Source organism: Ascidia mentula, chromosome 6, assembly GCF_947561715.1.
Source record: "Ascidia mentula chromosome 6, kaAscMent1.1, whole genome shotgun sequence".
Classification (NCBI taxonomy): domain Eukaryota; kingdom Metazoa; phylum Chordata; class Ascidiacea; order Phlebobranchia; family Ascidiidae; genus Ascidia; species Ascidia mentula.
This window is the reverse complement of record NC_138571.1, coordinates 9,095,557-9,109,144: the sequence shown is the minus strand read 5'-3', so window position 1 is coordinate 9,109,144 and position 13,588 is coordinate 9,095,557. Positions and strand designations below refer to the sequence as shown.

Genomic DNA, 13,588 nt, shown 5'->3' with positions numbered 1-13,588 from the left:
CTTTAGAATGCACGTTTATAATAATCACCTTTACCAGTAATTGTGCCATAGCCCTGACGATATCAAGTAAAATGTGTTTATTACCGGGACATTAATAATCCATGTTTTCAATAAGAGGTTGAGCAAGGTTAGCTGCGACATCATGCGGCAAAAATATTTTACTGCTTTACCGCCAAGGTTTTTTTAAAGCCTTAAACAGATAACAAGACGGACATCAGCTGAAAATTTGTATCGCCGGCCAAACAAAGATACACATGGTAAATATTCTGGCGTAGGTTTGTGTGCAAAAATCGTAAAGGAAGAAAATATCGTGCAAATGTCTGTTCGGGTCAATGACACAATCACAAAGCACAGAAAGAATTGACGCTTTTTCCCGCTTTTTAGAAAAAAAACGTTATCGTTAGCATGGAAAAGCAATCATGATGCAGACGCAGTGAATCTGGGAGAGCCATAAGTGCTTTTGCCTAAAGGCCTGAATGTCTCCTTGCAGGAATAATTTGAAAACAGTTAAATCTGAATAAACAGTTCATTATCAGACTAGTGGAAGCAAATGTCAAACCGGCGAAAAACTTAATACCTTTCAGTAAATTGTCATGTCATATAAATAATTCAACATGTAATAGACTAAATTTAAAATGAACGTGGGATCATGTGCCATGTGGGGCTTTGCAGGTGCTTGCTTGCGTGCACTTGAGTGGTAGAGCTGCTGTCCGTCGCTGGTACAGGTGTACCGCAAAAGAACATGCGATCACTATTTGCACCACATAGTTATATATTTGTTCACATTTCGAAATTTTCAATCTTTCACGTTTCATTTTTCCTCACTGGTACAATGTTTTCTTTTGTGTCAATTCATATTTTAGTTTCGAAGACATGATGTTACCGCACGTGGATTGTTTATTTTGCAGCGCCTGCTCTTTTCCGTCTCCCTCTCACGACACACCTATGGGCCAATGACCGGCTTCAAAAAAATATCTCCTTTCCTGCTTAGCTTTAGAGCAACACTGGATATAAATCCAGTAAAGGGGAATTCAGGGAACTCCCGCGCTTTTTGTAAAACTTAAAGTAAAGTTGTGTGAATTGTCGTGTTGGAACAAGCTTTGTGGTTAATATAAGGTATAACAATTAACAATGATCAGTGTAAGCTGTAATTCTTTTGTGTTAGTTAGTTTTGTGTCTCCCTGTTTGTTTATTTAAAGGTATTCAAAAAAACTGCGTAATTGTGCAGGTTTTGTTCGAAAAGACGAGTTTTATAAACTTTGGAAACGCATAGTTTTAGTTGCCATGATGGTTGAGCACCGAAGGCATACCATGAATTTGTGCAAAGCAAACTCAAAATATGACGTTAGGTGATCAGGTGGTCTATTCATGTGGGGGTGCAACCACAGCAAAGTCTTATTGTGAATGAAAGCTTGACATTCTTAAAAAATGTTTCATTCTGAGCACTAACACAGTTGGTGTTTAAAACTTCACTCTGGTCCTCAATTTTGTAGATTTAGCTTTCCGATATGTAGCATAACAGAAATGTGTAAAACCGATATTTTAGTGTGTTATGCAATTACTTCACATATTTTTGAATGACGAAGCAGCAAACGATTTTTAATGTATTTATCACTCAAAGCAATTTCGAATAAATTTCGTTAGAGCTTAATATTCATGATGCATGACAAGCCTTAAAACGTGTCACGCCTTTTCTTCAAGCCAGCATCCGTCCCGTCGTCTGACAGAACAACGGGTAATTGAAACTTAATCGTGCTGCCACTGAGAAAACATTTATTAAGTGTAAAAACGAGTGTTGGCAAGCGACTACTTGGAAGCCCTTTCACGGCGGCACTACTTTATACGATAGCGTGTTTGCGGGATTCTGCAAAATCACCATTTAAACTTATGTGACGGTGTCTTTGTCAATTGTCCAAATGATTTGTTTTCCAATTAAACACTGAGCCAAAACAAACGATGTTTAGTGCATTTAGAATTCAAAATTTGTTCTTTTGAAGCAAGAATTTAAACATTCATGCCATGACAGCCTTATCATAGCATGTTTTTAGTCCTCATTTGCTACGCGAAACAGAGCAACGGGCAGCCGGAAACTTAATAGCGCACAAAAGGTACACCAAACCTCTTGTTGGAAGATAGATAAGAGTGATCAGGTGATTTTGTAAACCCATGGCCTAACGTTTGAGATGTACTTAAAAAGTCACACACCAGCTTAAAAAGCTGCAATTTCAGGTAATGGATAGTTCTTGTAGTCTTTGTTCAGTAAAAGTCTTGAATAGGCAATAGGTAAAATGTCTTTGTTCAGAACAAATTTGAGGCTTTCCTTCGGATTAATGCTTGTTCTGTCGGGGTTTATGTGTGTGATTTGGCAATGTAACAAAACAGGTGAGATATTTTTTTTAATTTCTTGGTAAAAAAAGCGAATAAACAAAACTTATGCCATTTTGCAATGCCATGATTTGAAAAGGCTTTTAAATGCGAATTAAGAATAACCTATTGGTGATGGTAAAAGCTTAACTTGTATTCATTATATTCATTTTAAAACCCAAAACAACACATGAAATGTGCATGGCTGCCTGGTTGTTGTTGTAGATTTGCTACGCTATAATTAATCTCTCGTTTGAAGCAAGATCGTCAGTTTTAGTAAAAAGTTTCATACACCGAGGTGAACCTGCCAAGAAATTTGGCAGATTTTTATTCATGCTGTTTTTTTAGCAGAGGTAACAGCGTTTGATCCCAACTACCAACCAAATGCAAAATTGGCCTCCGTTGCCAGCACATCAACAGTGACTTTGTCTCTTCCAGATATAATACAACGTAAGTATTGCTGTTTTTTAAAGCGAATCGATTCTACTAGCAGTAGTCTTAACCAGGGATACGTCAGTTTTTGCAAGGCGTGACCTCTTACTGTGAATGTACAATGACAACATGTCTCATGCGTTCGTCAAGGACGAGTGCACATTTTTTTTGAAAGAATTCGACTTAAATTTTGAGTATGTAAATGAGAATTACATTCAAATTATCATTACAATGTTTCAATAAAACGCTTAAAACGGTTGTTGCGTTGATACTCATATTACATACTCAGTAGCTTAGATCTTGAGTCAAATATCTCTTTGATGTGCATTATGTGCATTTCTTCTTCTCCCCTGTTCGCTTTGATTGTTTTCTTGTGTTGTCATTCGTACTTCATCCGCCCCTCTTTACTCACTTTAATGCACTGAGATTTCTTTTGGCATTCCATCTTAACAATTCCCTTTTCTCTCCCAGCAATTACGTCACTTTCTTTTGCTTTTATACTCCACGGCAACTTCGTTAAAGAAACAAAACTCAATTGTTTTTGGTATTTTGATTCAAACTTGACGGGAACACGTAAATGGGGTGTAAAGGGGGCGAGACAAAATATGGTTTAGAACCACAGTCCTAATCATGTAAATCTTGTATTACTTGCGGTGTGTAGTTTTCTGACAAATGTCAGCTAGTTAGATAGGGATCGAAATTTTAATTTTACCAAATGGCGAAAAGCTATCCTTGACATACTTAAATTGCATGGGACACGGAAAAATAAAACATGTTCATAATTAAACTAAGAGACGATCATAGTCTAAAACATTTTTGGCGAAAAAGCAGCTTAATACGGCGACTGGTTTCTGAGATACAGCTGATCAAAGTTACGTTTCAAAAAAAACGAAAACGAAATTGTGCGAAAGCGAGATTATTGTTGCGTGATGTCATAGAAGGCGTTTTAATCGTATGAGTGCTGGTAGCAAGCCTTATGCGTAGGAATGGAAAAAATTATAAAACAGGTTTAGTATAGTATTGCATTAAACAGGGCACCACAAAAAGTTTGAAACAAGTCGCCTTGTGTGAAGTCACAGTCGCCACAGCAAAAATGTTTTTTTTTACGCCGCTACTTTTCGTGAAGTTTTCTACATTTTTTAGTTGACGTAGAACCGAAACACTTTGGAAATATGTTTTTTTGTAAATATACCTTTAATTTTACACAAAGTTGCCATGACCGTGTCATACGTACTTTAAGTGTTCATAGCGCAGGGATTTTATAGCTATAGCTGTTATAACAGTAGATTTTAAGCCAAATGTTGCCGTATTCTCTCTTACAAGCAACTCGATCACCTTAATTTCGCCCTATAATAGTGTTTTCTGTTCAGCTGAAGCCAATTTAAAGTTTGGGATACCGGGGAATTCCACACCGGAGGAGGAGTTTGAACGTTTGTGGAATTACGTTTATAAAACACAGGTTAATTATTGTCTGTTTTTTTTTAATTTTTAATTCACTAATTTTTTTTTCTATCTCTTCACAGTTCCAGTGTCCGAACAAGGAAATAGTTGGAGGCCGCACTGCGAATGATTGGATGTATAGGGACGGTGCTTATCCGTTGTGCAACGAGCCACAGCTTTGGAAGGGAAACACTGCGGATGGTAACCGCTGTTTGGTTTACTCATTCGGCGTGGGGGAGGACTTTAGCTTCGATGACGTAATGGCAAAGAAAGGATGTGAAGTTCACTCGTTTGATCCAAGTAGGTGGTTTTTTTATACGAAAGTAATATATTTGGATACCAAAATCAAAATTCATGAAACGAACTCGTGCCTATAGCAACATTTTAAAGTTTTTACAACAATTGAATTTGCATAGTGAGCTGCAGACAAGGCCATTGTTGTGACCCTAATACGTCATCAGTACACCTGCCTGTAGTTCATAAAACAACAGTATTGGCTATATTTCCCATGCAATATTTTTTTTTTTCATCAAAAATTTTCGTTTTGTCAACAACGAGTATATTTTGAAACATAAGAAACGAAAGAAAAAAATTATATGTCATGTATTTATCACAACCGTGGTAACAAATATTTATTTTGTAGGTATGGAACTTATTGACGGATTAAAAAGAGATTCTGGAGTCGTGTTTCACAAAATAGGAATCAGTAAACAAGACAATGACCACGGGATTAAAGGATGGAAAATGCGGACTTTACGTATGAAAAACTAACAATAACTGTAGAAAATTAGATGTGGCGCCCACAAAATAAGTGAAAACAAATCATTTCAAAATCTGATTAAAGCAGGTACTTCGCAAACACCAGTTTGTGCTTGAAACATAAACCAGACCAAACTTCATTGCCAAGTTTGTTGCCACGACACTGTTATACTTTGTTGCAGTTTATTAATGTGATATTAATAGACTATAGGTAAACTAATTGCGTAATTACGTTTCATGTGATAACGCTCTAATTGTGTAATGATAGGTTCACTGATAAAGGAACTTGGACACAACGGGCGATATTTGGACTATTTAAAAGTGGACACGGATGGCCCCGAAGGAGCAGGATTTGAAGATGAGGTAATTCTTATCCAGTATTTGTTTCAAAACGATGTGATTGCTTCGCATGTAAAAATTATCTTCAATATTACAGATTATCCAAGAGTTACTCGACACCGGTCTGTATAAATGCGTCAGACAATTCGGCCTTGAAATTCACTTACCAGGACCGATTGTCCACCCCAAGTGGTTGAAACGTTGCAGATTGTTGTACCAGCAGATGTCGCAGTTAAATGAGCGCAAATATCGTTCGTTCTCAATCGAAGACAATATAAAATACGATAAATTTATCAGTAAAAACCCTAATTTCTCTCAAATGGACAAAAAACTAAAAATAGTAAAAGCAGGAGGTGTAATTTTGTGGGAAATAGCATTTGTAAATTTCGATCCCCAGCCTTGCCAAATATGACGTAATCTTCTAGAGTTCGTTAAAAACTTTCCTATCATGTAGATGTGGTGGCCACAAACCTGCTTAGCTCGAAAATATATCGAATATTATTCGAATTGCTTTAACGATGCAAATTTGTCACCAGTTCCCTTGGATTTAAATTGTTTGTAGATTTCTATTAGAATCTTTTGTTTTAAATATTATGCAGAGTGCTGAAGATAACGATTTTTTCTAAAACGCTACGTCCAATGTTATAATTAGGAAAGTCCAAAGCGGGAAACAGGGTCAATTATTTTCTGTGCTTTGTGATTGTGTCATTGACGCGAACATATATTCGCACGATATTTTTTTCTTTACGTTATTTTGCACACAAACCTACGCCAGAATATTAACCATGTGTATCTTTGGCCGGCGATACAAATTTTCAGCCTATGTCCGTCTTGTTATCTGCTTACGGCTTTGGAAAAACCCTTGCCGGTAAAAAGGTAAAAATATTTTTGCCGCGTGGTGTCGCAATAATTATAAAGTTGACTTTTTGATTTTGAACGTCAACTTTTTGGTACAGAAAATTGAAGTACGAACCGGGAAAAACTAATCAATTTGTTTTTACTATTAGCAAGATTTTTTATATATAAATGTAAAGTGGCCAAAGTGCAACCCTGTTTTATTATGTTTCGTCGAAAAGTACAGCAAGTTGGGGCAGCAAAAAAAAAACTGCATTAAGAACTAATAAAGTGAATGAATTCAAACTGAAATGTAATACTTTGTAATTTAATATTGATTTGTGTATTAGCGTATGTTTCTTGAGATCGTGTTTTGTTCTCTATTCCTTTGTTTGGGTGTAAATAAAAAAACAGAAAACGTCCACAATTTGTTCTTGCCTCGAAGGTTTTTTTATGCAGCACCAAACAGGAAAGTCTTCATGTTAATTACAACTAATCTTTACTTGTTCAGTGATCAGCATATATAAGCTTACTGTGAAAAATGCAGATGTTAAGAAAAGACTTAAGATTTGTTTTTGGATCGTTGTTAGTCCTGTTCGGTATCATATGTGTGGTTTGGCAAAGCAACAAGTCTGTTTTTTTTCGTTCATTGATACGTGAATTTTGTGTAGCATGTTTAGTTTTATTTGGGGCCAAGTTTATTTTACTTCCGAGTGTCATTTATTTGTTGCTTGGTTGATGTTGTGCTTTTACTTTTGCTGACATGTCGCAATGCGTTCTTTTTCCATTAAACAAGACTTTTTGTTATATGACAAAAGCTGCTTTAATTATGCCTCTTTTCCCACCCACTGCAAACTGCGAGATATTTATTTAAGTTTTGATTTTTTAATCTTATTGCTATGGTTCAGAAGTTTTGTAAACCTTGAAACGTTCCATAAAATCCTTTTTCTGGCAAATCGTTTTCGGCTGTCTACAATTAAAGATTTATTAAAAGCAATGATATGAAACAAAAACAAATTCAATCAAATTTTTCCCTCAGTGAGCATTTGCGGGATGGCTTGTTACCAATCCTATCAGGAATCGGGTGCAGTAGTTTTCCAATTACGAAATCTAGGGTTTCTGAGGTGTGGCAAAATAGAAAACAGATTATTTTCAAATCCTTGCGAAAAACGACAAATCACAATAAAAAGAAACGAAACAAAATCAGCCCAAGCAATTTAATCCTTTAGAGCCCAAGGGTATACTGAGCAACAGAAAAAAATTAATGTATAGCGTTTTGTTGCGTTGATAGGACCAATAACACATTTCATAAAAAAAATTGAGATGTTTGACCGTTAACCCCCATTTTCTGGTGGGGTCACCTGTGACCCATTGTGCTCTGGAGGATATACAATGAAAAAAAATAACTTTTTAATTTTGTTGAGACTAGTGTATAGTTATGCATTTCCTGAGTAGTACAAGTAACAACCTGAATGAAATCGATGTAATATTTTTCTATGTTTGGTGAAACAACTAATTTTTAGACCCCCACTACGTGTGATTTTCGTGTTTTGCAGGTTCATATGGGCAGAAAACTTTATTTTCCATATTTAAGCTAAACAACTAAACAAAGCTAAATAACGCCTTGTTTAGGTCCGTGTTGATGCTGCACAATTTGTAAGAGCGATATTTGAAAACTTTTGCTGGTCAATGATTATTTATACCAATAAGATATACAATGAAAAAAATTATCATCCGCAGTGGCAAGCCTGCATCGCACTCACGACAGGTGCCTCTGCGAACGCTGTGGGTGCGGTCCTTGAACAATTTTCCGAAGGTCATTGGGCCCCTCTTGCTTTCTTCAGCCGTCAGTTGAGAGTCGGGAACGAAGTACTGCGCCTTTGACCGCGACATTTAAGAAGACTGCCGACCCTTGGTCTGTTCGTCAGTAACGTCAACTTTCTTCTATTTCAGAGTTCATTACCGATGTCCGGCACATTAGCGGCAAGTCGAATGCTGTCGCGGACGCACTTTCCAGGTCTCTCTTGAGTGCCCTACGGGTGCCTCTGTTCGACTTGATAGTGAGGCTCTGGCACGCGCGCAGCAAACTGATGAAGTGCAGTCTTATCACACAGCAATTACCGGGCTGTGTCAGCAAGATGTCCCGGTTGGCAATTCAGGAACCACGCTGCTGTGTGACACATCCCTTTGAAGACCTCGGCCCGTCGTTCCCTCGTCCTGGCAAAAGAGGGTGTTCGATGCCGTTTACGGGTTGTCCAACCTGTCCATTCGCACCACGAAGAACCTTGTTGCCTCCAAATTTGTTAGGTATGGGTCAAAGAAGCAAGTAGCGTTGTGGGCCAACCAATGTGTAGCTTGCCAGCGCGCCAAGGTTCAGCAGCACGTTCGGCTCCACTTGCCTAATACAGCCCTTCGACATCTCGTTTTCAACACATAAAACATTAATATGGTTGGTCCTCTTCCACCTTGTCGAGGTCAAAGGTATTTATTAACTGTGGTTGACCGCTTCATCCGATGGCCGGAAGCGATACCAATCGATGACGCCACCACCATCACTTGTGCACGTGCTTTTGTTTTTCATTGGGTTGCGAGGTTCGGCATTCCCAGTCACGTTTCGCCAGAACGTGGCCCTCAGTTCACGTCCCAACTGTGGATAACTAGAGGTCAACTGCTGGGTATCTGTCTTCACCGCACGACAGCTTTTTACCCACAATCGAACGGCCTGGTGGAGCGCTTCCATCGCCATTCTATACGCCAAAGGGTATCGCTTGGTTAGCGGCCCACCATATTCCTTGTATTCATTCATCCGTAATTTTTTGCCACAGACGCTTTGCAGCGGATCTTATTCTGGGTAGCTCTGCGCCACTACATACAGAAAGCCAATTAAACCCAGCATTTGGACACCGGCCAATCGGCACCTTGCGGCCATCACGCTCTGTGTGCCGTCATGGTAACCGTGAGTCCATGATTCACGCGACCACCGTTCTATAAGTACCTTCAACGGCACAATCAAGCTGTGACAGCAACTAACATGTCGCGATTTTGGGATTTATGTGTGGGTTCGTATAAAACATGCGGAACCCAGTAACTGCTGGGATCTGTCTTCACCGCACGACAGCTTTATACCCACAAGCGAACGACCTGGTGGAGCGCTTTAAACGCCATTTAAAGAGCGCGGTAATGGCGCGTCTAACTGACTCCAATTGGTTGGATGAGTTATCGTGGGTGTTACTTGGTGTTCGGACCGCACTCAACGATGACCTGCAAGCCTCTTCCGCGGATCTTGTTTACATGATCGAGAAGTTTGTCCTGCTGAGGACCACTTTCTTTTAGTTCTTATTTCAGCAGCACATGCCTAAAGATATTAGGGTGGTTTTGGCCCGTGAAGATACAGACCGTCGACAGCTGACCCAACGCGCAAATCTATTCTCGATATCACAAGACCAGCAAGGCGCAACACCGAAAAGCTCTCAAGAATGAGTTTTTAACACAGACGCTCTGCAGCGGATCTTACTTTGGGTAGCTCTGTGCCTATTCAAGTGAATAAAGAACAAATTTTTTGTGTACTTGGCGATGTACATATTAACCACGAAGAGTTAGTGGACTTAAACCCACGACCGTGTGAACTCATCTGGGCAGGAGTATTTCCAAAAACACCACGTTCTTCGCCAAAAGAATTTGGCCTGCAAGTCAATGCTTTCATTGTTTATACTGCAGATGACCAACAATACTAAATAAACTGTACCACTATACATACAGCAAGCCAATTAAACCCAGCATTCGGACACAGGCCCATCGGCACCTTTCGGTCATTACGCTCTGTGTGCGGTCATGGTAACCATGAGTCCATGATTCACGCGACCACCGTCCTATATGTACCTTCAACGGCACAATCAAGCTGTGGCAGCAACTAACATTTCGCGATTATAGGATTTATGTGGATTCGTACAAAACATGCGGAGCCCAGTATGTTAGGTAGACAAAGAATATGGTCTCCACCCGTTGGAAAAAGCACAGAGTTACCTTGAATAACTTTTAAGTGCTTGCTAGACTCTGATGCAACAACACTTGGGCAATCACTTCCCAATTCAGCACTGTCACGCTTCCCGGAGAAAGCCCACGCTACAAAATAGCTGTAGCGTGATGAATTTTTTTATAGTTGAAAAACGTAATTGATTTAAATGCAAGCTTGATTCTAGTTCGATGCCAAACTGTCTAAGTGAATACCAGTAGAACTGCGTTTCTATTTTGTATGATACCAAAAGTGTTGAAACATCCCCCTTCCCTGTTACGCAGTCAGCATATCGTTGCTGTTTTCTTAACGGCAACAAAACTCGTCAACGACAAAATCGATCGGTACCTCCCCGTTCAGACAATACCAATCACGTTCTATCAAGCGTGTGACTTTTGTGATCACATTAGCTTATGAGAACCACCATTCTTGTGTCTCAGTACAATCTTCGACTCTTTTATCGGTAAAACAGCCTAAAATTGCAATTCAAACACAAAGTTTAACCTTTAACCCTTTAGAGCCCCAGGGGTCACCGGTGACCCCATGAATTTAAAGATCCAGACAAGAAAGGTTTCTGATTATTAAATTTTTTATAACCTGAAACCTCCCCTTTTACCCCCTTCACTTGTGCATAAAGAGTCGAAGATTGTACTGAGACACAAGAATGGTGGTTCTCATAAGCTAATGTGATCACAAAAGTCACACGCTTGATAGAACGTGATTGGTATTGTCTGAACGGGCAGGTACCAATCAATTTTGTCGTTGACCACCACCATCACTTGTGCACGTGCTTTTGTTTTTCATTGGGTTGCGAGGTTCGGCATTCCCAGTCACGTTTCGCCAGAACGTGGCCCTCAGTTCACGTCCCAACTGTGGATAACTAGAGGTCAACTGCTGGGTATCTGTCTTCACCGCACGACAGCTTTTTACCCACAATCGAACGGCCTGGTGGAGCGCTTCCATCGCCATTCTATACGCCAAAGGGTATCGCTTGGTTAGCGGCCCACCATATTCCTTGTATTCATTCATCCGTGATTTTTTACCACAGACGCTTTGCAGCGGATCTTATTCTGGGTAGCTCTGCGCCACTACATACAGAAAGCCAATTAAACCCAGCATTTGGACACCGGCCAATCGGCACCTTGCGGCCATCACGCTCTGTGTGCCGTCATGGTAACCGTGAGTCCATGATTCACGCGACCACCGTTCTATATGTACCTTCAACGGCACAATCAAGCTGTGGCAGCAACTAACATGTCGCGATTTTAGGATTTATGTGGGTTCGTATAAAACATGCGGAACCCAGTAACTGCTGGGTATCTGTCTTCACCGCACGACAGCTTTTCACCCACAAGCGAACGACCTGGTGGAGCGCTTTAAACGCCATTTAAAGAGCGCGGTAATGGCGCGTCTAACTGACTCCAATTGGTTGGATGAGTTATCGTGGGTGTTACTTGGTGTTCGGACCGCACTCAACGATGACCTGCAAGCCTCTTCCGCGGATCTTGTTTACATGATCGAGAAGTTTGTCCTGCTGAGGACCACTTTCTTTTAGTTCTTATTTCAGCAGCACATGCCTAAAGATATTAGGGTGGTTTTGGCCCGTAAAGATACAGACCGTCGACAGCTGACCCAACGCGCAAATCTATTCTCGATATCACAAGACCAGCAAGGCGCAACACCGAAAAGCTCTCAAGAATGAGTTTTTAACACAGACGCTCTGCAGCGGATCTTACTTTGGGTAGCTCTGTGCCTATTCAAGTGAATAGAGAACAAATTTTTTGTGTACTTGGCGATGTACATATTAACCACGAAGAGTTAGTGGACTTAAACCCACGGCCGTGCAAACTCATCTGGGCAGGAGTATTTCCAAAAACACCACGTTCTTCGCCAAAAGAATTTGGCCTGCAAGTCAATGCTTTCATTGTTTATACTGCAGATGACCAACAATACTAAATAAACTGTACCACTATACATACAGCAAGCCAATTAAACCCAGCATTCGGACACAGGCCAATCGGCACCTTTCGGTCATTACGCTCTGTGTGCGGTCATGGTAACCATGAGTCCATGATTCACGCGACCACAGTCCTATATGTACCTTCAACGGCACAATCAAGCTGTGGCAGCAACTAACATTTCGCGATTATAGGATTTATGTGGATTCGTACAAAACATGCGGAGCCCAGTATGTTGGGTAGACAAAGAATATGTTCTACACCCGTTGGAAAAAGCACAGAGTTACCTTGAATAACTTTTAAGTGCTTGCTAGACTCTGATGCAACAACACTTGGGCAATCACTTCCCAATTCTGCACTGTCACGCTTCCCGGAAAAAGCCCACGCTACAAAATAGCTATAGCGTGATGAATTTTTTTATAGTTGAAAAACGTAATTGATTTAAATGCAAGCTTGATTCTAGTTCGATGCCAAACTGTCTAAGCGAATACCAGTAGAACTGCGTTTCTATTTTGTATGATACCAAAAGTGTTGAAATATCCCCCTCCCCTGTTACGCAGTCAGCATATCGTTGCTGTTTTCTTAACGGCAACAAAACTCGTCAACGACAAAATCGATCGGTACCTGCCCGTTCAGACAATACCAATCACGTTCTATCAAGCGTGTGCCTTTTGTGATCACATTAGCTTATGAGAACCACCATTCTTGTGTCTCAGTACAATCTTCGACTCTTTTATCGGTAAAACAGCCTAAAATTGCAATTCAAACACAAAGTTTAACCTTTAACCCTTTGGAGTCCCAGGGGTCACCGGTGACCCCATGAATTTAAAGATCCAGACAAGAAAGGTTTCTGATTATTAAATTTTTTATAACCTGAAACCCCCCCTTTTACCCCCTTTGCCCTGATCTACATAAAATTTTAAAGCCGGTATATGTCGCAATAACGAATTTTTTACTGACACAGCTAGCACACCGGAAGGAAACGCACAAGACATCTGGGACAAAAGGTTAGGGGAAGACACCCCATGGCCCCTTGTTTACAAGAACGTCTACAAATCAACCATAGAAACCAAATTAAGAAGCTTCCAAATTAAATTAAATCTCAATGCCGTTACAACCAACAAACAACTACATTCTTTTGGGAAAGTAATTAGTAACATGTGCGTTTTCTGCAAGAAGCAAGTGGAAACTGTGTGTCATCTTTTTTGTTCATGCCCCATTGTAAATGTATACTGGGAGGAGGTAATTTCATATTTAAGTGCTAGAATAAGACAAAATTTAATTTTAACAGATGCAGAAAAACTTTTTGGAATGCATTCTGATTTGCCAAGTCAACTTTTTATGAATTGTGCGTTGTTATGCGCCAGATATGTGATTTACAGTAGCAAATACGCGGAAACGAACCCGACCTTAACGAAATTTGTGCTTTTTTTGAAGAATCTACGTAACT

The 13,588-nt window shown here is 39.9% G+C and overlaps 1 protein-coding gene across 4 annotated transcripts; it reads left to right on the top strand.

Annotated features, from left to right (window-relative positions):
- Positions 1-2,113: 2,113 nt before the first annotated feature.
- Positions 2,114-6,582, top strand: LOC145905713 (putative methyltransferase-like protein 24). Of its 4 annotated transcripts, none has more exons than XM_082992982.1 (8): positions 2,114-2,150; positions 2,303-2,382; positions 2,713-2,814; positions 4,167-4,255; positions 4,320-4,536; positions 4,880-4,993; positions 5,264-5,358; positions 5,432-6,582. In XM_082992982.1, the coding sequence occupies exons 2-8, from the start codon at positions 2,331-2,333 to the stop codon at positions 5,744-5,746; spliced, it is 984 nt and encodes a 327-aa protein (XP_082849108.1). In that variant the 5' UTR covers positions 2,114-2,150; positions 2,303-2,330; the 3' UTR covers positions 5,747-6,582. The 4 variants fall into 4 exon arrangements, with proteins under 4 accessions (XP_082849108.1, XP_082849107.1, XP_082849105.1 ...); XM_082992981.1 differs by having other exon boundaries at positions 2,122-2,229; XM_082992979.1 differs by lacking the exon at positions 2,114-2,150 and having other exon boundaries at positions 2,194-2,382.
- Positions 6,583-13,588: the final 7,006 nt, after the last annotated feature.